We start from the raw sequence: 24898 nt of genomic DNA on the forward strand, positions 1-24898 counted from the left end.
CTGGAGCCCGGCAGGGAGGTAGGATCCTGCCCCCCACAGGACAAGGGTGAGGATCCAGCCGCCCTACCCTGGCAGCAGCAGGACTCCCCAAAGAAAGGAACCCCTCCCCTCCCCTCGTGCTCTCAGTCTCTGCCCCATGGGGAAGATGGAAGTGATGGCGAGAGGATCCAGCTCCTCTCACCCCACCCCACCCCCTACCAACGACCACTTCTCTAGAGGGAGCCACAGCCCAGAAAATGTGGAGAGAGGAGCCAGGGCCTTTCCCTGCTGAACACCCTCTGCATTGGGGGAGCCAGAGCCCAGATGGGAATGGGGGAAAGTGCAACCCCACTTGCCTGCCAGCAGAGCTACTGTCCAGGAGAGCCCATGCTCGGGAGCAGGTGGGAGATGCACATCAGCAAGAGTAGCCATTGTGCACTAACTGTTTAATGTGGACCCTGCTGGTGCACACTGAAAGTTCTTTGGTGTGCATTAATGTAATCCTGTTTCAAACTGTAGTGTATATCCTGCCTGACTAGGAGTGAAGAAAGTCCAGCCCACAGGCTTTCTCAGCCTCCCTGCTCCATCTAGGAAGATTGCAGTAGTGATGGAGAGGAGCCAAGCCTTTTGCCCCTGCAGGAACCTTCTCCCATCAGGGAAGACCAGTTCAGGGTCTACCCCTCTGCCCTCTTGCTCCCTTTGGGGAACTAGAGCCCCAAAGATGAGAGAAGGCATTCCTTCTATACACTGAGCCAGAGCCCAGCTAGAGAGACGTAGGATAGTCTTGCAAGATGATCTCCCCAAGAGGCAGAGCCAGAGGTCAAAAAGCAAGGAACCACACCCATTGTTTTACAGCACCCTTCCCTGCAGGAGGAGACAGCCTCATTGCCTCACACTAGTATTACCAATCCCAAGCTTTCAAAAAACCATGAGTCAGGGCTCATCTACATGGTGCCACACTAATTAGGTTGTAAACTCCCACCGTGTACTAGCCCACATGGACCCTGCTGGCACGCACTGAAAGAGCCCTACTGCATGTTAACGTAGTATAGTTTGAAACAGGATTACATTAATGCACACCACAGAACTTTCAGTGTGCACCAGCAGATCCACATGAATCAGTTAGTGCACAACGTATTGGTGTGCATTAGAATTTATATCCCTCCCAGCTATGCATAGAGCCCTGCACAGATAAAAAAAAATTTGGATCCGCATCTGAGATAATTAACTTGTATCTGACCCGCGATCTGCACTCCACTTTTTATATGCACCAGCATCCTTATCTCAATCTCAGTGTTAGAGCCCTGCAGGGATACAAAAATTTGGATCAGTGATCAGCAAAGGTAGATCGTGCCAAACCAACCTGATTTCCTTCTTTGAGAAGGTGACGGATTACTTAGACAAAGGAAATGCGGTAGATCTAATTTACCTCGATTTCAGTAAGGCGTTTGACACGGTTCCGCATGGGGAACTGTTAGTTAAATTGGAAAAGATGGGGAAATGAATGTGAAAGTTGTAAGGTGGATAAGGAAACTGTTAAAGGGGAGATCTCCAACGGGTTACGTACTGAAGGTGAACTGTCAGGCTGGAAGGAGGTTACTAGTTGGAGTCGCCTCAAGGATGTCTTTGGGACCGATCTTATTTAACTCTTTTTATTACTGGACCCTTCGGCAGCAAAGAGGGGAATGTGCTAATAAAGTTTGCGGATGACATGAGCTGGGGGTATTGCTAAGCACGGAGAGAGACCGGAAGATACTATTAGGAACAGAGTCTGGACACTCTGTACAATGGGAGTATAGTAAATAGGTACATAATAGTGAAAAGTGGCAAGTCATGCACTTTAGGGATTAATAATAAGCAATTTTAGATATACGTTGGGGAAGCATCAGTTTGGTAACGACGGAGAGGAGAGGACTTGGGGTATTGTTGATAGCAGGATGACTATTGAGCCGCCAACTGTGATTGGCCTTAAAAAAGCAAATGACGGTTTTACCCGGTGCTGGCGAGGTATTTCACGTCCAAGGATTATTAGAGGTTGTTACCATGGTTTATACGGCTGCTGGTGTGACCCCACCTGGAATTTGTGTGTATTCTTGGTGTCCGATGTTTAAGAAGGATGAATTCAAACTTGGAACAGGTTCATGAGACGGGCTTACTAGGATGCATCCGAGGAATGGAAAACTGCCTTATTGAAGGGACTCAAGAGCTTGGCTTGTTTAGCCTGGCAAAGAAGGCTGCGGCGTGGGCGATATGCTTGCTCCTATATAAACTATATCAGGGGGATTAAACGTTAGGGAGGGAGAGGAATTATTTATTTAGTACTCAATCGTAGCACGAGGACGAATGGGTACAAACTGGATATAGGGAAGTTTAGACTTTGAAATTAGACCGAAGGTCTACCATTAGGGAGTGAAAATTCTGGAACGGCCTCGATGGAAGTAGTGGGGGCAAAGACTTATTCTGCTTTAAGACTAAGCTTGATAAGTATATGGAGTCAAGTATCACAGAGGGGTAGCCGTGTTAGTCTGATCTGTGAAAGCAGCAGAAATCCTGTGGCAACTATAGACTAACAGAGGTTTTGAGCGTGAGCTTTCGGAGGCGTGAATACCCACTTCTCAACGCAGGTAGTGAAAATTTCCAGGGCAGGTATATATTATGCTAGCAAGCAAGCTAGAGATAACGAGATTATTCAGTCAGGGAGGGTGAGGCCGTCGTTCTAGCAGTATAGGTGTGAAAAACAAGGGAGAGAAACTGTTCTGTAATTTGGCACAAGCCATTCATAGTCTTGTTTAGTCAGAGCTGATGGTTCAATTTGCAATGAACTTGAAGCTCAGCAGTTTCCTCTTTGCAGTCTGGTCCTGAAGTTTTTTGCTGCAGTGATAGCCACCTTAAGGTCTGCTATAGTCTGCCGAGGCGAGGTTCGACGTCCTCCTCAGGTTTTTGTATATTGCCATTCCTGATATCTGATTTGTGATCCATTGATCCTTTTCCGTAGTAGTGACTGTCCAGTTTGGCCGATTACATTACGCAGAGGGGATTCTGGCACTATGATGCGTATATTTACATTGGTGGAACGTGCAGAGTAATGAACAGTGATGGTATGGGCTGATCTGGTTGGTCCTAGGATTGGTGTCGCTGGTGTAGATTATGTGGGCAGAGTGGCAATCGAGGTTGTTGGCATGGATTGGTTCTGAGCTAGAGTTACTATGGTACGGTGTGAGTTGGCTTGGTTGAGAAGACGTTTCAGCGTTGGAGTTGTCTGTGGGCAAGATTGGCCTGCACCAAGACCCCGTGAAAGTGTTGGATCCATTGTCCAGGATGGGTTGTTAGATCCTGAATGATGCGTTGGGGGGTTTTAGCTGGGGGCTGTATGTGGATGGCCAGTGGAGTCCTGTTGGTTTCTTGTCTTGGTTTCTTGCAGTAGGGGAGGCTTCTGGTACAGCGTCTGCTGTCTGTTGAATCTGTTTCCTAATTTCCTCGTGCCGGGTATTGTAGTTAGAGAATGCTTTGGTGGAATTGTTTGTAGGTGTTTGGTCCTCTGTCTGAGGGGTTAGAGCAGTCGGTGTACTCAGTGCTTGGCTGTAGACCAATGATCGTGTGGATGTGCCCGGGATGGAAGCTGGAGGGCATGAAGGTAGGCGTAGCGGTCGTAGGTTTTCGTATTCAGCTCCACGAAAGCTCACGCGTATTCACCCACGAAACGCTCACGCTCCAAACCTCTGTTAGTCTATAAGGTGCCACAGATTCTCTGCTGCTTTCTAAGTATATGGAGGGGATTAGTTATTGCATGCGTCTATTTTTGACAATGGTATGTGGAAAATTTGGGCAATTTTGATCTTTGGATTATCGGGAGATAAGTCTGGCTCATGGTCTGTGAGGGGATGTTGGATGGATGGGAAACTGAGTTACTGCAGAGAAATTACTTTCTTGGCTGCTGGCTGGTAGTTCTTGCCCCACATGCTCAGGGTTTAGCTGATCGCCAATTTGGGATCGGAAGGAATTTTCCCCAAGGCGCGATGGCGGAGGCCCTGGAGGTTTTTCGCCTTCCTCTGCAGCGTGGGGCATGGGTCGCTTGCTGGTGGATTCTCTGCAGCTTGAGGTCTTCAGATCATAATTTTGAGGATTTCAATAACTCAGTCATGGGTTAGGGGTTGTTATAAATGTGTATGGGTAGGGTTTTGTGGCCTGCCTTGTGCAGGAGGTCAGACTAGATGATCATATTGGTCCCTTCTGACCTATGAGTCTATGAGTCTATGAGCAAAGATGGTAAACAATGCATCCGCAGATGCAGCTATCCAGGGATATAAAGTGGCTATTTGCAGATTTGCAGGGCTCTAGCTATGTGGACTAATGCACCGTGTAGACAAGCCCTCAGAAAAAAAAAAAATTTTCAAAAGCCTTTAGCAAGAAGTTTCCCATCCCCAAAGTGTATGTGATAATTTCACATTCAAAATACAACCTTAACAACACATACATGCATGCCGCTGTGTTGGCTGCTCAGAGCAGGATGCTGCTTACTTCTCTAAACCTTAGTAGGGCCAGCCTTCACCATTCCTCTCCCTTGTCTTTCTCTTGTCTCCCTTCCCTACCTCCCTCTTTGCCTTCATTCACATTCTCCTCCCATTTTCCCAGACAGGACTGTCCCACACCTGCTCTCTCTATTCTCCAGGCGTCAGACTTTTCCTCCTTTTACAGTTACCTATTTTTACAGATTTTCCCTGTTTGCCACTCATTTCCCTACACCCTCCTTTCTATGTCCCCCATTTATCTGTAATTGCCAAGCCAACATCCCAGTCTCTTCCCCCTCCTCACACAGTCACTGCCTTCTTCCCTGAGTGCAACCTGGCTTCATTGTTACTGAAAACAGTGGGAGTTGGTGGCCATCGTTAATATGGGCAGCCTCAATTCCCCCATGCAAAGATAAATGGTGACCATTTTGACTGAGGGCCTTTTGGCTTTAGCCCTAGTCGAACAAGTAGGAAACAGCAGCCATTTTTAATAAGGAAAAGTTCACAAGTTCGATGACAACAAATGGGAAATTTAAAAAATATGCAAAGCCAACCTAGGGTGACTAGATGTCCAGATTGTATAGGGATAGTCCCGATATTTGGGGCTTTTTCTTATAATGGGACCTATTACCCCCGACCCCCATCCCGATTTTTCACACTTTCTCTCTGGTCACTCTAAACCAACCACAGATCATCATGGAAATCCCAAAGTGATGCAGCCTCCTTGCAGATCGAGTGCCACCCATATTGATCTCTAGCTCACTCCTTAAGGTAAACAGGCTGGATATTCAGTTTATATCCATCACTAACAATGCTTCAGCAACCTTGTCGCAGGGCTCCTGACCTACAGCTGGCGATAGAGCACAGGAGGAAAGGGGAAAGAAGTCAACTTTTCCACCTTCCAAAGAATTCTCTTGAACAGGGAGAGCTGTCTGCCCTGCTAGTGACACAGAAAAAGTGACAATGTAGCCACAGAATGCCCTGGCCATCCTGCTGGAACTGTGATGGAAAGTTCTAGAGACATTGTTTGCTCCAGTCCCTGCTGCTGGGTCTTCAGAGAATCCTCCATGGGCATGTCTAGGAAAGAGAGTTTCTAGAGAGAATCTTCATATTGAACACCCAGCGTTTAAACATTTGTAAAGCTGTTAATTCCTGTCTATTAGATGCTAAGTGGTATTTTAAAAAGTGTGACTTCAAACATGCTAGCTAATGTTTTAAAAACGACTCCTTTTTTCCTGGTCTAAACAGGGTCTATATGAGCTGTGCATGGGGATGACTGACAAAAGTCTGGGGAACAGGGATGGCCCATCCATATAGGTGAACTAGGCAGTCGCTGAGGATGCCAAGTTAAATGGGGCGCCAAATTCGAGGAAAAAAATCAAATAAAAAAATGAAAAAAAATGAAAAAGATGAAAGAAATGCAAATAAAATGACTACAATGTCATTACTTCAATTCCCATGTGCGTACGGAGGGAATATGAATTATAATTCATCTACATTTCTAAGAATTTATTAATATGTCAAATCTTTTATTTACTGCAAAAATAAATAATATTTTAGCAATTTTTTTCCAATTTGCAATGTAGGATCAAGATGACCCTCTCCACAGTTTTGATAAGCAATAACTCAACCACAGTGAAACACATCCGCCAGCAGCAAGAGCAGCAATGCTAGTGACACCTAACTCGAATATACATCACGGTCGCATAGCCAGAAATTCATGTAGGGTGGAGATATGATGAGTTGATACATGTCAAATGGTCATTTTAACACACGTTGCAGGTAGATAGTTAAAAATGAAGCGAATACTGTGGAAAATTGTGTTTCTTGATGCCAAAGAATAAAGAATAATGTCTTTCAGCATTATAAATCCAAAATGTGAGTGTCTTTAAGCATTATTAAACCTTAGCATTATTATCGGGCTATATAATTATGAACTTTTTGTTATAACTGGTTCACATGTAATAAATAAATAAAAGAAAAGTAACAGCGTTAACGCTTAATATGGAAGTGATGATGTCACACTCCAAGAGGGTAATCGTGAGGAGGGGGATTACTTTCCAAACAACTGATGTCGGATTATAACATCAAGAAAAGTCATTTTGTTTCTGTGTAAATACTGTCACTAACTGTTTTAATAGGTAAGTGAGTATATGTTACTAATCATTGAACCTTTAAGCAGTGAAAAGACATGTTGAGATGGCTGCAATGTGGTTTAAATCGCCAACCATGTGGTGTGTCAGCCATCCTTAACGCTATAATGCTTGCAGCCAGGAGCACAGTACATAACCATATTCAAATGGCAGAAAGAGGAGAAAGAAAACCCTCAAGAACTGAGTATCGTAAATGAAAGGCTGAGAAGGAAAAGGACCAAGAAAAACAACAGGTATCCTTCCTGAAATATCTTCTCTTTAATCCAAATAAAGATTCAGTTCACAGCATCCAGATGAAGGCATTTTACTTGGAGAGGAGGTTAGCTCACATCCATGGAAGCAGTTTGGAACATCAAGATGAAGGTATAATTACTTCGAGATGAGGGTACCTCACACATCCACAAAAAAAGCAGTTTGGAAAGTCAAGATGGAACTTACTTCTAGATGAAGGCAGCTCACAGCATGGACAAAATTTATTCACTTCAGGAGGAGACATGCAGAAATTGAAAGTAAATGAAGTAAATGTAGAAGGAAAAAAGGATGAGGAGGAAGTTACAAACAAGTTACAGTATGGGGACCCAGATTCATGGCCCAGATGTGATGACAATGTGCGGCAAGTTCTCGTGGAAGATAGGGATCCGAACAAGTTCATTAATGTCCCTTCCCTAAGGATGGAAATAAAAGAAAATTGTCTGCTCAGCATTACAAGAGGAAACTCATTAATGGGGAAGAAATTCATCGAAACTGTTACAAATATTCAGTGTTGAAGGACTCTGTGTTTTGCTTTGCTGCAAATTGTTTAGAAATCACAAGCAATTGGTACATCACTTACTGAAAATGGTTGGAAGGACTGGGAAAAAACCAATCTTCAATTCTCTTTCACATGAAAGAAAGTATAGAACATTTCGAATGTTTTAAATTGGAAAGGAACTTGAATTACGATTGAAAAAACGGAAAAAACTATCAATGAAGAAAATCTATGTGTGACCAAGGAAAAAGAAGAATATCAGCAACAAACTATTAGAGCATAAAACTGATTGCTTTTCAGTGAGAGTTTCTTGTGGGTATCAAAATTTCAGCATTTTTTGCCGTGGCCGGATGTGAGTCATGTTGAACAAAATGTGCATTGAATCATTAATTTGGTGTGATATGGAAAGTCTGCAGATGAAGATAATGCTGAAGTGCTCATAAAGGATCATTTTTGGGGTTTCATATCACTGAAAGGCAATGACTGGAGCATTCTATCACTCAACTATTTCTAACAAGAGCTTGAAACAATGTCATTATCTGTTTGAAAACCTTACATGGCCAAGGCTATGATAATGGGAAGTAATATGAAGGGTAAAGGCAAGATGTGCAAAGAAAAAAAAATGATGGAAATCAATCCTAGGGCCTTTTTATTCTTTTGCAGTGCACATTCTCTGAATTTGGTTGTCAATGATGCTGCTAGATGCTCTTTGGAGGCAAGCAGTTTCTTTGACCTGTGTAACGTGTTTATGTGTTTTTCTCCAGCTCAACACACCACTGGGAGATTCTGACTCGCCCTGTGAATTCTCTAACTGTCAACTGCTTAGTCAGACAAGATGGGAGAGTCGCATTGGTGCTTGAAAGCCTCTTCACTATGAACTTGGAAAAACATTTAAGCTGCCCTAATTGAAATTTCTGATGATACTACCTTTACTGGATCATCTGGCAATATGGCACATTCAGATGCAGAAGCTCTTGCAAATGTCCTTTCCAAGTTCAAATTTTTGACTTCACTCCATTTTATGGTATCTTTTTAGAGATTAACCTCACCAATAAGGAGCTTCAGGAAAAGAACTTGAACATTCTGCTATTCAAAAACTGCAGCAAACTAAAAATATGCTGGAGGAATTCAGAAGTGATAAAGGGTTTGAAAGGTTTGGTAGATTCTCTCGAGCTTTACTGAAGAAATAGACTTTCTGACAGAATTTGAACTGGAACCAGTTCGCATTCGGCAAAAAGAAACAACAGTTTTCATATGAAGGACAAGGCACACCCATTCAAAAACTCCTAAACAAAGGTTCCAAGTGAATTTCTACTTCACAGTCCTTGATATACTGCTATTCACTCGAATTCCAACAAGCAGAATGCAGCAGCTAGAATCAGTATTTGGCTTTCTATATGATTCCACAGATTGCAAAAGAAAAACAGCAAAACAGAGATAGGAGAATTTTGTATAGAACTGGAGTCAGCATTGACTAATGAAAATTCAGAAGACATTGATGCTACAGATTTGTGTAGTGAGCTTCAGGCTTTTTCAAGATGACTTAAGAAACATTCCACTCCTGAAGAAGTACTGAAGTTGTTTGTGAAAATAAACCTCACACACAGTTTTTCCAAACATTTTTATAGCTCTACACCATTCAATTCTTTTAACTTTGCCAGTTTCCATAGCTAGTGGGGAACATAGCTTCTCAAAGTTAAAATTGATAAAAACATATCTGTGTTCAACAATGGGTGCAAGAGAGATTTGTTGGACTTGCCACAATGTCAATAGAGCATGAAATAGCTGGGAAAATTCATCTAAAAGAACTAGTGACTGAATTTTCAAAACTTAAAGCAAGAAAAGTCATGTTTTAAGAGCACAGAGTGTTTTTTGTTCGGAGTATTTTGTAAATACAGGTTAAAGTTCATTGAAGAGTTTTCTTATTTCTTTCTATATTGGATGTGGTGGTAATGGCAGTTAAAGCAGAATAGCGTAATGGATGTATTTGGATTTGTAATAATAACAATTATAATTAATACTGTAATGCATTTTTATTTGAAATCAGACTGAAATATCATCTAGCTGTCATGTACAAATCTATTCTGAAAATTTCATGTTTCTATTTTATCTGATCTCAGAAACATTGGTTGGAGAGATGGAAGGATGGACGAACTGAATAATTAAGCTTCTGTTTAAAAAAAAATTAAAAAACATTAAAAGGAAAAAAGGGGCAAAATGTTTCCCAGTTTACCAAAAACTTCAGCCCAGATCTGCCCTTGGGGGTGAGTGGTGCTGATTGCATGGTTTGCCTAAGGAGCCAGTTGCTGGCAGCTCATCTAGGGCCACCCCTGCTGGGGAATGTTGCCTACAACCCGCACATAACCTCAGCAGAAGCATCACTGCATCCTCATTGCTCTTGAGCAGCTACCCGTGCTGGTAGGGTGTGGTTCTTGGATCTGTACTCACTGACCTTCTAACCCCATCACCCCTTCGTGCTGTGCATTCCCCCATGGAGCACAAACTGGATTATGCAAGATGCATGGACTCCGATGCTGCCTACCTCAGTGTAGTGAAATTCATTGGCCTTTATTGGAGTTGCAGGATTTGGCTCATTGTAGCTGCCATGCACAAGTGAGAAAAGCTGGTCCTACCTGGTAATTTAAGGCATAGATGGGAGACATCAGTTGTGATGGAACCATGACCAGTTGAATTGTCAGTTGCTAGGCAGTATGGATCTTCACCAACTGCCCCTTGTTCCAAAGTCCTTGGGCAAACATTCCTTTGTTTTTTCTCTCTACCACTGAAATTTGGCTTGGGCATCACACATATAGATCCCCCTCCCCAGAAAATACAGCACTGCTGAGGCTCAGGTGTGTAGTGTTTTTATATTGTTAAGATATTATTATTGATAAGATATATATCTTGTTAGGAGGCTTTCATAGACTCATAGACTCATAGGTCAGAAGGGACCAATATGATCATCTAGTCTGACCTCCTGCACAAGGCAGGCCACAGAATCCTACCCATCCACTTTTATAACAACCCCTAACCCATGACTGAGTTATTGAAGTCCTGCTTATAAGAGACACCACCGTAGATACCATGGCGATGATTGCGCAGGGCCAGTGAGGAAAACAGTCCGTCTGATTGAATGAACCATTGACAGGTCTATGTGTATGTGTGGAAGGAAAGTGACCCGCCGACTCGGAGACATCTCAAGTCAACGCACTAGAGACCTGCGCAGACAAAGAGGCCTGGTCGACCTGCAGGAGGTCTGGGGTAGCAGCAACCTTTCCGTGCGCATTACAAGCGAGAGGAGAGCACATTCCAGAAGAGTTAAGATCCAGATTACAGAAGAAGAGACACCACACTGAGGGCACAAATATCATGGAAGCATGACCTCAAGTGAACTTGACCGAGTTAACTTTGAACAGCCCTTGACCCAGGAATGAGTGTACAGAACCTCGTCTTAGCAACCAAAACATGCCGTAAAAGCAGGGCATTCTTTCATTTTTTTTCGTTATGCATGCAAGCAAGACGAAGACAAGGGCCTTTGATTCGACTCGCACCAGTTTTACATAGGATACGGGTTGAACTTCTAACCAGCACTCTCTGGTCGCAGCAACATTCTTGGTCCTGCATAGGACGACTCCATGGGTGCCCCAGACTGGAAGTACCCACGGCAAAATAGTGGGTGCGGATCCTCCTACCGCACCAGCTACCCGATTCTGCCCCTTCCTCCACCCTACAACCGACCCTCCTCTCCCCGACACTTCCAGAGGGATGCAATAGTTGCCGGCGTCAATGCTCTGGAGGGAGTGGGAGAACCTGGCTAGCAGCTGGATCCGGGTGAGGGGCCAGCGGCTTTGGCCTGGGGCCAGCATTGGAGCCCCAGTGGGGGCCTACTCGGGATGAAAGTTGGGGGTGCTGCAGTCCCTGACCCCTCTTCCCTGCCTCATGGAGACACCGCTGGACTCTGCATTGCCCTCCGTGGTAATTGGTACCAGAGCAAGGTCCCAAAGGTGCTGGCAGTATTAGAGAGGTTCACCGCTTTACACCCCTTCTGAAATGGAAGTTACTTACTATTACGAGCATGAAATGACGTCAGACCAAAGAATATTATTTTCAGCGCAGGGCTTTATCACAATGAAACTTTTAATTACATAATTTTAATCATAGGCATCATAAGCCCCCTGATTTCCCAGCACTATCACTTACGCTTTTTTATTCTTAATTTTTAAAGGCCCATAGTAGGGTGACACAGATGTCCTGAAGCGCAGTCCAATCTATCAGGCTTTGTCTTATACGCCTCACACACTCATCCTGATTTTTCACCATCTTGCTTTTGGAATCACCCTCAGACACCAGCCTAGAAGATTGTATACGAGTTTAGTTAGTGTGATTTTGAAGAAACAGCAAACTTATACTATCATTTGGCTAAAAATCTGCCTCAGCGTTGCAAATGGGATGTCAGACAGACGAGACCGAATCTGACATGCGGTGCATCGAATCACCCTTGTATAGTGAGACAGCGCTAGAGCGCACCCATGCGACCAGACTATAACCCTGATACCCCGAATAACCACTAGCTCAAGCAGGGCGGCTGCCCAGCCCACACACACCCACCCTACCCCCACCACGACACATCCTGATCCAGCACCCTATCGGAATCAGGCCCTGTGCTGATAGTGAAACAAGTTACACTACTGCTCTTTAACCTCCGAACAAGTGTTTACAATGAGCTGAGCTAGCTTACAACACCCCAGCGTGCGAGTGGTGCATAGTGGTGTATTGCTCTCTCATGCCCATCCCCAAGGTGGAGGCTCATATTCAGGTGCTGCGTGCACTGATTTTTAGTTCTGCACACTTGGACAAATTATGTTACTTTTGAATTCTTTGGGATGAAGATGGTGGTGCTGTTCCAAGCAATGACCCCACCACAAGTATATTTCCGTTATATTGCCTGGTGGAGGGAAAAGCAAGCCTACCACTGTATATCACGCTCACCATGTTCATAAAATCTACCAGAGTTTGAGATTGCCACTGAGACATTACCTCGAGGTCGTCCTTCTAGATGCAACAGAGACCATCACTTAAATCTCTGAAAACTAGGAAATAATGATGGTCTGGTACAACACTCACCCCCCTCCACATCTTATACACTCTGTCAGAAAGCCTGTCCCAACAACCAGGATAACACATATCTACCCTTACAGGTGCTCAAGAATGCTTTGGGAAGCAGCACTTACAACAAAGCAATATACCAACAGTGTCTAACACCTGTTCGTTAAGGCAAAACTAAGTTAAGTCTGTTTAGCAAACGAGGAGTTTCCTAACTTGGTCATATCCCAAATATTAGTCTTAACCACACAGTGAACTTCCGAGACTTGCAATATGTTACTATCGGTTCACCTTCCTAAGATTCTTCTGAGCCATTGCCTTTGCTTACCCTCACTAAAGCCCGAGCCAGCACTAGCTGTCATCCCATGGCCACCAGATGCGACAATCTCCATGCAGCAGCCCATTTTTGTGCACTTCTGCTATACACACTACACCAGACACTGAACATGATGGCAATGCTCTGATCCCAAGCGATCATGTACAGGGTACTCCTTATCACGTGACAGCTACTGCCCTCTCCAAGTAATTTTCTGCCATTCGGTCACAGCACACAGCTATACAATGAATGGCAAGTGGCCAGTAATGCGATAATATGAATGTAGTGACAGATCTTGTGGAACACAAAGACAAATGGCACAATTCTTATTAGTCATCTTTCCTATGTCTACTTTATCATGGATACACCCTTACTGATCATATCACGCAGCTATTGCCGATCAGGAACAATAGAGTGGAATGTAAACACCTATTATAAAGTTATCTAATACTACATATCTGCTTTATTGCCTCATAGTCAGGCAAGTTCTATTAACACTAGTCACTACCAGACATGTAAGACAAGAACTCGTTCCCCAGATCCCTCTATGTTCTAGGGCACTTTCTCCAAGGCAAAGTGGTTTTGATGGGGGCACGACACGAATGGGATCCATCCTGCTCCTTTATGTCATGTTGTTCACTACCTGGGAGCTTCAGTTGTGGGCGGGCTCTGATTCAGACAAAGAGAGGAGAGCCTTAAGATTGCGGTTCAGAGTGCATGTGAAAGTGACATTTGACAACAGATCAGGTTTTGAAGGGGACAAGAGCTGAACACAGTTCCCAAGCGTACCATGTTCACAGCAGGACCTCTTTTCACCCTCAATGCTTCATAGTTGGCCACATTCCAATGGCATTTTCATTGAGACAGCAAAACAGGGAACCTCTACCTCATGAACTAGCGCCTCCAGCTAAATGTCAGGTTCCTGTTCAGACCAATAGTACTAGAGATTTTAACGTGTTAATTTTTTCAACAAACCTCATTTTACTGCTGAAATGTTGTTTTCGCGCCAAGTCATTAAAGAGAATCCCACCACAACAACTGAATCATCAAAGACCAAAACGAGGCGAAATTTTAGCTCGCACCAGTTCCAGTTGCCGCAAGAGTCTATCGAAGCAACTGAATGCCGCAACCTTATACATTCAGTACTGCTACGCTCCTCCTTGAACTCAAATATTATACTAAAGACCGGAATTGGTTTCATAACTATTCTCAACTTCGTCTATATTTTTCGCAGATAAGCCATTTCTGGATGAAGCGACACTTAAGATTGCTCCTACTGTTTGAGCGTCAGCAGACACTTTCACATCAAATACAAGCCGAACACCCGATATTCAACAGTGGGATGACTTTACAATGAGCTATCCTGTTGGATATCTAGAGTGCTGCTAGAAGCATGACTATTCAACCAGTAGTCATTCATAAAACGTTTACCCCAATGCAAACTCACATCTTAAACTACATCATTCCCTTCTCTCATTTCCATTTCGAAACCTTAGAACCCTGCGACAGCTCAAAATACAATCTCTTCATGGAAACATTAACTCGTTGAAGACAGGTGTAAATTTGAACGCACGCAACTCTACGTGTGATCTATCTAGAACTGATTAAATTATAGATTGTCGGTGTGTCAGTGTGAATTGATCCACGTAGTTAATGTAATGTGATTTCAATTTTACATTGTAACACTAGAGGCCAAGATTATAGAATAAGTCCAGCATACGTTCAGTCATGTGATAACTCATGTGAGATGTTCCGCATTTCAGTTGACCAACAGTGGGAAGTACGATTCTCAAGTGTCATTCAAACTGCAGAGTCTAATGTTGATAATCAAAAGCCTCAGCTGAGCTTACGCAGATTGACAATAAAATCACAGCATAAGATCTCCTATCGGTTGACAGCTAAGCGTGCATTCGTTGCATGAGCTAGTCTGTCGTTATTACATCAATCATGAGACAAATCCATTTGGACAGAGAATAGCTCTCATAAAACAAACCCCTGAAATTATATTAGCTAAAAATCAAGTTTCTGGCCCTATGCTTATTTATAAAAAGTTGACAAAAGCGATAGTGAAGAGCCAGAGAATTGTACAATTCCTGACTAAAGGCGGGGAGGGGGGAACAGCATTAGCTGATGGATGTAACCCCCTCTTCCTCCACTCCTTCCCTATCTGGACATGATTGCCCAGCCTCCACACTAATCATTCTGGTCACTTGCATCACTGCCCACCTTTGTTGGAGGGGTGTTTGGAGCATAAGAAGGAACCGGGAGGCGGGTGGCAAGTGGGGGTTTCAGAAATTGTCGATCACAGGTGTAGAGTGAGGTAATCAGGGGGAGGGGGTTGTCAGCCCAGTTATCTCAGTTAAAACACTTAGCTTCCATATGTCAGACTGTCTCCATAGAGTAAAGATCATCAATCCCGATTTTAACAAATTGGGAATGAGATACAGAAACAGATGAGTGACTCTGCCTAGGTCACCACGTTGGGTCAGTGGCAAGAGGCTGGGCAATTGGCACTCAGCCTCCTTCCCAGTCCACAGCCAGATCCACTGGATGCACTGCACTCCACAGGCATGTGTTGTAAAAAACATGCTGTCTCCGTTGACACAGGTCACACTCGCGCACTCATGGGAAGCATCTGACCTCTCGTGGTTACAGCTGCTGGGTAGACATGGCCTGTACAAAACTGATGGGAGGTCTCAGAATTAGGGCCCAATTGCATATTTCTTATCAAACACTACAATTGGCAACAAAGATATTCTGAAAGCAACTCTGTGGCGTGAAGCCAGGAGAATGTGTCTTCAACTAATGCCAATAGATGCAAAAGTTGGCCTCGAGTAGTAGAGAAAGTGCGCATTAATAAAGATGCGATTCCGTTTCAAGAAGATTTCCTCTAAACAGGAAAATGATATTGCTGAGACTTTTTTCTACGTAAAAGGCATGGGAAGTTGCAGTCTTGTTGGCTATCTTATTTTCATCAGGTCTGCTCAATTATTAGATCGTCACTGATTATTCACCCACGTAAAACAGCCCTCTTATGAAATAACAATAGGATAAAACGCTTTTGGGCTTATTCTTTAAATGTCCATTTTTGGTAATACAAAATTCCACTACCCTGTGATGATATCAACATATACTTTTCATACTCGTCACTGTAAAAAATAGTATATAAATAAAGCCCCAAACCACAACTCCCGAGCAGAGCTGTGTTCAGATGCTCTCTTTTATGTTGTTTTGGCAAGTGTTCTTTGATTTCAACCGCTGGTGACTTTGGAACAGCTTCACTGGCATTATGTGTTGTACCTTCACTGACTGTTCTACTGATAGTCCCGTTTCACGCAGCCTGTACTGCACAGAAATCTCTGATCTGCTCTGGTCTTCTTCCTAAAAGAATTCAACAAGGTTACACTATACAGAAATCAAGTGAGCATCAGCCTGGCTACCAGGGCCATAGGACTGAGTCCCTCCCATTCCATTAATTACTTAGAGAATAAAAAGTTACCCTGGCATTTACAACTTACCCACACTTAGGCCTCTTGGTGTTAGCTGTTAGATAAGTTAGATGGAGACATTCAGCCGATATGATTGCAGTTTTGGATCCTGCTGAGCTAGAGGCTTGGGAATTTCATTACATTTTAAAGACCAGCTGGATGAGCTCAAAGAATGCTACTATCCTGTTATTGCTGAGAAGATAATATCAGCAAAGTTTGAAGTTCCTGAAACTTCTCTGTAGGTTTACAGCAGGAAGAAATCTGCATTCTTATGAATTCTCTATATATATCAGCCTAGACTGCAGGATGCTCGACTAACTAATCCAAGGGAGTTATTTATTTAAAGTTCTCAAAAGATTACCAAGGCGGCAGCGACCCCGCTGCGACCAATAAATCCAGAGCAGTAGAATCATTGCACTGGAACTTCAGACAGCCTAGAGCTCCAGAAACTCCTTCCACCCTTTCATTGTTGCAGGAAGCAACCTCACCTCTCCAAAAACTGTTTCACAATAGATGGGTCTTTTGAAGCAGGGCCAGAACGTCACCTACCTTGGATATTAGGGATCTAGTTCCAGATTCTGAGCTCTTCAGAATAGTGCTCTTTCTTTTTATAATGAGGGGAGATCCTCTCGAACGCCCCTGCTGACCACAGCTGTTGGTATTGGCACAGGAGAGAGCTTAGTCCTTATGTACGCCTAGTTCCGGCCATTATGGCTTTATAGTATAACACACCTAAAAACTCCACCCGGAGACCAACAGAAGCCAGTGCAGATCCTTGGAGTCATAATTCTTCTGGTAAGAAGCACCCTCAGTACCTTAATCTCAGTGCCCTGAAGACATACATAGATTGGATACACACAAAAGGTTCAGGCATTGTCAGCCTTGCGCTCATCTATTAAACAGATACATCACATGATTTAAAAAATTTAAAATTCCAAACTAAAATTGGAGGTTTAGTTTGGATGTAACCATTCTGTGGAGTTTGGTGCCGCACCCGGCTCTCATGCTTAGCATAATGGCAAAATGAGAAACTGACAGCTATTTCTCCAAGCTAATGTAGTGCCAATGTACGACAGAGGCATTAATGATGCCATTTGATTTCTAAATTTGTAGTGTTAATTCTCTCTTGGTGGTTTGTTAAACAACAGATCGAAGGATAAATTTTAATGATCTTGATTTACATGACAGTGCCCCTTTTCTCAGGAGGGCCTGGGCGTGGTGTTTGAGCTCTAGGTTAATTGTGGTATTTGTAGTGTGTGTCATAGAGCGACAGCAATGTAAACAGGAGAAAAACCGAGAGGTGCTCAAGAATTATTTTCTCCTCTTGACAACTTCTTTTGGCTTTTTTTCTTGTTTATAAGAGAAGGTGGTGGACCTCTCTTTGATCCTTGCTATGGCTAGTACATCAGAGGCATTAGAGAGCATGAGCCCCTAATGATTATAGTCCTGAACCCTAAGAGTCCGTCACTTTTTCTGAAACGCAGGTTGGAAGGGTTTAGGATATTAAACATGAGAATAAGCCTACATACTACGACTTTTCTTTGGGCAAAGAGAGTTGGTCGTGTCTCCCAAGGGCCAGGTGTCTTTATTAACTATTGTTCGTTAGACAGGAGAATAAAACAAGACATAAAACCAGGTAAGCGTCCAAAAAATTCCATCACCTAATCATTATAGAAGGAGACACTACATTTACACACCACAATTTCATTCATGGGGGTACAAGTCTCCAGCCAGAGTTTCCACCTGCATCTCCAGTCCTCTTATCTTTTCTTCCAGCAGCTCTATCAAGCGGCACTTCATGCAGACAAAACTCCTTTCAGGTGCCCCCTCCAGGACCATGTACATGCCACAGCCACTGCATCCAGTCATCCTCAGTGTGTCTCTACCTGCTGCCTCTGTTATCAGTCATAGCCTTCCAACTCTGTGCCTGGCAGTCCAAGCCACACACCGCACCACAGGCCCCCAACCAGCACTGGGCTGCTGGCAGACCCCCTGCTCCTTCCCTTCTCTGGCTTGTTGGTTTCTCTGCTTTAGTCTCCTCTGGAAACTCCCACTGAAACTCCCCTGTTAGCAGCTCTGTGTGCTGGCTCCTGTGCCGCTGCAGCTGTCTGTGCCGCTGCCTGAGTGCCTGGCTACTTATATAGGACCCCTAATCAGGTAAGCCCCGCCCCCAACTCAGGGCTCAGCCTCGCTCCCAGCACACTTCCAGTCCCATTATTATTTATTTGTATTGTCCTTGACCAGGATCCCAGTGGAATAGGCACTATACAAACACAGATTTAAAAAACAAACCCTACCCCGAGATGCTTAGGGAAAGTTAGGGTGTTTTGTTTTTTTTTAAACCAAGCTTGAGTAATGTTAGGAATTTTAGATAAGCTTTTCGGAGAAATCACAGAAGGCATTTTAATCAAATAATATTCTGTAAGCTACCTATGAGCTTTTTAGATGGGTCTAATAGTAACATTCTGTTTTAGACAAGAAACTATGTTCTTTGCAACAAATGTCCTTTAAGTTCTCACATTTTATGCACTGGCAGTTTTGACAAGATCAAGGATTTGAGCCTTGGTTTTTTGGCACTATTTAAATGTAAGTAATTATTACAGCTAGAATAGTTCTATGAATATATACTGCATTAAAAAAAGTTAACCCTCTGGCTACATTTGCTTTTCCAAAATACTCTAACAAACTAGTTCTGGCATGGATGTTTACTGACTCCATGCCTTCTTAGTGAATACTGGAAAATATCCAGAGGAAGGGAATTATGAATTCCTAGAAAACAGGTATGCATCAGAAATCTTTAAAGATTATAGTCATCCAATCATGGAGCAGGAAAAAAATACCATGTGACCTATGTGTCCAATCAATCCTTAAATATTTTTTGAATATAAAATACAAATTGCGTGTAAATAAGCTACAAGCCAACAATTTTTTAATGTTAAGATTTTCTCAAATTTATTCAATGATTAAGCTGCTCACCAACAATTCAGAAGAGGCAAAATTAACTAAATAAATGATTCAACACTAACAGTTTTTCCAACTCTAGGAACTATATTCTGCCTAAGTTTTCCCTGCAGTTTCAATTGACCTTTTTGGATTTATGAGACTCCATCTGAAGATTTTAAAGTATTATTAATTAATATGTTATTAGACTTCTAAGGCTTGATTCTAAACTCACTCTGGTTTTACACCAGTCTAACTCCACTGACTTCAGTGAAGATCTTCTTAAATTACTCCAGCGTAAATTAGATTAGAATCAGGCATCTTGTATTTTTTGTTGTTGTTGTTCATTCCTAGGATAAGAAAATATGTAGTTGAATAGTTTATTTCTATTTTTATCTGTAAAAAAAAGATACAGGGTAAATGTTTCAAATGTGCCTAAGTAACTTAGGAGTCTAAGCCCCATTTTCAAATCAAAGACACTTTTGCCAGTATAAGCTGCGTCCACACTGGGAGTGCTTTGAGGGTATACCATACTAGTATACCTTCATCAGCAAAGCACTCATAGGCAATATCTACACTACAGAGCCTATGTCAGTATAGCTATGCCAGCATAGCCTCCTAGTGTAGATGCAGCATATACTGACAGAAGGCCTTAGGTCTTGTCTTCACTTGCAATCTATAACGGCAGATGCTTCTAGTGGAGACGTAGCTTATATAGCCAAAAGCGTGCTTTTGCCAATACAGCTTATACCAGTTTCCTGAATAATATAAGCTATACTGGTAAATGGACATTTTTACTGGTATAACTGCATCTGCAATAGGGCTTTTGGTGGCATAGCTATGTCTGCCAGGGTATGATTTTTTACCACACTAATAACAGACATAGCTATGCCATAAAAACTTGTAAGCATAGGCCAAGCCATAGGCTCCTAAATCACTTAAACTCATGAACATTTTACTCACATATTTTAATCTGATTTAGCCAAATTCCGCCCTTGGATTTCTGTGTGGTTCTCACTGAAGTTTGGGGAGTCCCCTACTTTAACACAAGGACAAAATCTTTAGAGCTCAAGAAAATACGAGACGTGATTCTGCTCTGATTGGCTTTTCACCATTGTTACTCCACTGACTTCAGAGTTACTCCTGATTTACACCAGCAAAGTCAGAATCAGGCTGTTTGTCACTGTGGACACATCTTAAGTTTCACTTGCATGGCAAGCGAACAGAGCCAAATACTCTGTTTATGTGAGGATTTGTTTGCTTTTTTATTAGGAATTCTGCTTATAAGAAAGACACCCACCTAGATACAATGGGTGATGCAGAGAAAAAGCGCCTGATTGAACTGAACATGACAAGGGAATCCTTGTGTATGGTGGAAGGAAAAAGTGACTCAACCTGGCTCAGACCTCAGAGGAGACACTTCCCTCAAAGTAATCGAAGTTCACTAGAGACCTACAGAGAAAAAGAGCCTGAGCTCGACACTGGCAGGAGCTCCTGGACAGCACTCACTCCTCTTCACCACAAGGAGAGGAGGCACTTTCCAGAAAGAAGTAAGTTATATGAATTACAGAGAAGAAACACCTGGGGCCAAATTTATCCCTGGTGTAGCTCCATTGACCTCAGTGAACTTAGACCAGAGATTAATTTGACCCACTGTGACCAATGGAATATGAGGTTACAGGATAAATGTCTTCAGCCACTTCCTAAACACTGACGGAAAAAGCAGGAGCATTTATCTAATTATGCCAAGGCAAGATAAGACAAGGGCCTTGATTCTGACCTTGCACCAGTTTTACACTGATACGGGTTGAACCTCTCTAATCCAGCACTCTCTGGTCCAGCAACATTCTTGGTCCTGCATAGGCACCGACTCCATGGGTGCTCCAGAACTGGAGTACCCACAGGGAAAAATTAGTGGGTGCGGATCCTCCACCAGCACCAAGCTCCCCGTTCTGCCCCTTCCCTCCACACCTACAAACCCCTCCTCTTCCCTCCCAGCACTTCCAGAGTGATGCAAATAGCTGATTTGCGGCGTTCAAGCTCTGGGAGGGAGTGGGAGGACCTGGGCTAGCAGCTGGGACCCCGGGTGAGGGGCCAGCGGCTTGGACCTGGGGCCAGCATTGGAGCCCCCAGGTGGGGGGCTACTCTGGGAGCAAAGTCTGGGGGTGCTGCAGTATCCCCTGCACCCCTACTTCCCATGCCTATGGAGACCCGCTGGCACTCTGCATTGACCTCCCGTGGTATGGTACCAGCCAGGTCCCAAGGGTGCTGGACTAGAGAGGTTCAACCTGTCTAATTACACTTACTGAAATGGAGTTACTTCTTATTTACAGCAGCATGAAATTAGAATCAGACCCAAGAAATTTATTTCAGAGCAGGAGGCTGTTATCCAATGAGAAACTTTATTACATAATTTTATTTATAGGATATCATAAGCCCCTGATTTCCACAGCACTTCATTCGCTTTTTTATTTTATTTTTTTTAAAGGCCATAGTAGGGTGACTAGATGTCCTGATTTTATGGGAACAGCCAAATATTCAGGGCTTTGTCTTATACAGCCTCCACCTCCATCCTGATTTTTCACACTTGCTTTCTGGTCACCCTAAGCCACAGGTAGAAGATTTGTATACGAAGTTTAAATTCAAGTTGTGTTTTTGAAAAAGCAAAGCTACTTACTATCTTTGGGCTAAATTCTGCCTCAGCTTGCATGGGTGTCAGACAGACAGACCAGAATCTGACATGGGTGCTGGAACAATTTGTATAGTGGAGGTGCTGAGAGCCATTGGACCAGACTATAAACCCTGTATACAATGGAAGCCACTTCAAGCCAGGGGGTGCTGCAGCACACACACCCCACCTACCCCCACCGCACTCCTAGATCCAGCACCTATGGAATCAGGCCCTGTGTGTGTAAACGGTATCATACTTTGCTCTTCTGTAAGACCTTCCAAGAACTCAAAGTGTTTTACAAATATGAGTGAGCTAAGCTTCACAACACCCCAGCGTGCAGTGGTGATATTGTGGGTATTCTCTCCTCATGCCACCCCCAAGGTGGAGGTATTTCAGTGGCTGGTGAACTGATTTTAGTTCACTGCTACACTATGGACAGTAACTTTTATGTTACTATTTACGATTCTTTGGGATGAAATGGGTGCTGTTCCATAAATGATCACACCACAAGTAATATTTTCCTTTTCTGGGGTGGAGGAGAACAAAGCCTACTGATTATTCACTGCCCATACATTTCATTAACACAGAGTTGAGATTGACTGACAGTACCTCGTCCCTTCTAGAATGATCAAGAGCACCTACACTTAAATCTCTGAAAACTAGGAAATAATGAGGTCTGGTACACACCACCCCCACCCCCAATCTTACCTCTGTCGTCAAGCAATGTCCCAACACACCAGGATCACACACTCTACCCTTACAGGTGCTCAAGAATGCTTTGGGAACAGCACTATACAACAGAGCATATACAACAGTGTCTAACACCTGTTCGTTAAGGCAAAACTCAAGTTAAGTCTGGTTTAGCAAACAGGAGTTTCCTACACTTGGTCTATACCCAAATATTAAGTCTACACCACACAGATGACTCCAGACTTGCAATATGTTACTATCGGTTCACCCTTCCCTAAGGATTCCTTCTGAGCCATTGCCTTTGCTTACCCCTCACTAAGCCCCAGAGACACTGCTGTCATCCATGCCACCAGACTGCTGACAATCTCCATGGCAAGCAGACATTTTGTGCACTTCTGCTAATACAACCTACACAACTCAGCACTGAAATGATGCATGAGCGATCCCTCAAGGTACGCCTGCACCTCTCTGCATATCACAGTGACAGCTCTGGCAACCTGCTCCAAGTAATCTTTCTGCCATTCGGTACAGCCACAGCTAACAATGAATGGCAGTTGGAGTACATGCAGATAAATGATGTAGTGAAGATCTGTGGAACACAAGACAATGGCACATTCTTTTAGTCATTCCTCATGTCTACTTTAGTTCTGGTAACACCCTTTACTGAATCATTCCCAGCAGCTATTGCCAGATCAGGAACAATAGGTGGAATGATAACACCACTTATATTAAAGTTATCTAATACTACATATTCTGCTTTCATTTGCTCATTAGTCAGGCAGTTCTTATTAACACTAGTCAACTACAGACAATGTAAGACAAGAACTCATGGTCTCCCAGTTCTTAGTTTAGGGCACTTTCTCCAAGGACAAAGTGGATTTTGATGGGGGAACACATGGGTCCTCCTGCTCCTTTTGTCTGTGTCCCATATGGAGCTTCAGTTGTGGGCGAGGCTCTGTTTCAGAACAAGAGAGGAGGCTTAGTTGGAGTTAGGTGCATGTGAAGTGCATTTGAAACAGTCAGGGTTTGAAGGGACAAGAGCTGAACAAGTTCCAGCGTACATGTTCAAGCAGCCTCTTTTCCCCTAATGCTTATAAGTTGGCCACATTCCAATGGATTTTCATTGGGACAGCAAAAGGGACCTCTAACCTCAGAACTAGCCCTCAGCTAAATGTCAGGTTCCTGTTCCAGACCACAAGTACTAGAGATGTTTTTAAATGTTAATTTTTTTTCAAACAACCTATTTTTTGCTGAACTGTTTTTGCGCAATCTTAAAAAATCCCAAACAACAACTGAATCTCAAAGACCAAACACCGAAATTTTAACTCCACAGTTCAAGTTTGCCAGAGTTATAAAGCAACTGAAATGGCAACCTTATACATTCAGCTACTGCTACTGCTCCTCCTCCTGTAATATAAATATATATTACTAAAAGAGGAATTGGTTTTCATAACTATTCTCAAACTTTACTTTTATCTTGCAGATAATGCCATTTTTGGATGAAGCACCACTTAAAAGCTTCCTTCTTGTTTGAGCTCAGGACATTTCACAAAATAAGGAGAAACCCGATATTACAGGGCTGCTTTTAAAATGAGTTTGGATATCTAATGCTGCTAGAAGCTGTTTCAACAGTAGCTCAGTTCCCAATTAAACTCATTACTAACACTCTAAAGTACATTTTAAAAACAACATAATGTCCTTTTCTCTCTCTTCATGAAACTTGAACCTCAGGACAAGACTCAGAAATGAACAAAAGTTGATTCACTGGAACTGTGTCTAAGACAGTAAAATTTTGACCATGAAACCTACTGTTTATTTCTAAACTGAATTAAAATTATAACTTGTGTGTGTGCTGTGCAGATTCGATTTCCAGTTTATTTTATGTGCATTTCAAGCTGTACATTTCAGTACCTAGAGGTTAAAATTTTAAAATTAATTTCCAAAGCATGTTAGTCCACATTTAACTTCCCATTACAGTTTTCAGTGCACAGGATGTTCTCATATAGCACAAGAAAAATCTAAGCAGCACAAATGCATTGGACAGCTAGGTCCCTCTATCGCTTTAAAATTTGACAACAAATTTGGACAGCAGAATAGCTTTAAAACAAACCCCCTGAAATTTCATATTAGCTAAAAATCAGTTTTCTGCCATGCTTATTTTAAAAAAGTGACAAAAGCGTAGTGAAGAGCCAGAGAAATTGTACAATATCCTGGACTAAAGGCGGGGGAGGGGGGGAACAGATTGCTGATGGATGTAATCCTCCCTCTTCCTCCCACTCCTTCCCTGATCAGGACGTTGATT

General features: G+C 43.0%; 3 protein-coding genes across 3 annotated transcripts in view; 1 reads left to right on the plus strand and 2 right to left on the minus strand.

Annotated features, from left to right (window-relative positions):
* The window catches only part of LOC142046526 (choline/ethanolamine transporter FLVCR1-like), an 11162-nt gene extending 1093 nt beyond the window's left edge, over window positions 1–10069 (minus strand). Inside the window, exon 1 of the mRNA XM_075063485.1 lies at window positions 10022–10069. Coding sequence (XP_074919586.1) covers window positions 10022–10069 — 48 coding nt within the window. The remainder of the gene's footprint in view (window positions 1–10021) is intronic.
* The window catches only part of LOC116839302 (FLVCR choline and heme transporter 1), a 92903-nt gene that overhangs the window by 36534 nt on the left and 31471 nt on the right, over window positions 1–24898 (minus strand). The gene's annotated exons all lie outside the window — the stretch shown is intronic.
* Window positions 20452–23344, plus strand: SPATA45 (spermatogenesis associated 45). Its single transcript, XM_032805160.2, is given in 3 exon segments — window positions 20452–20785; window positions 22876–22925; window positions 22928–23344. Coding segments are annotated over 3 exon segments (321 nt in total). The 5' UTR covers window positions 20452–20544; the 3' UTR covers window positions 22958–23344.

Source organism: Chelonoidis abingdonii, chromosome 3 (genome assembly GCF_003597395.2).
Source record: "Chelonoidis abingdonii isolate Lonesome George chromosome 3, CheloAbing_2.0, whole genome shotgun sequence".
Lineage (NCBI taxonomy): Eukaryota > Metazoa > Chordata > Testudines > Testudinidae > Chelonoidis > Chelonoidis abingdonii.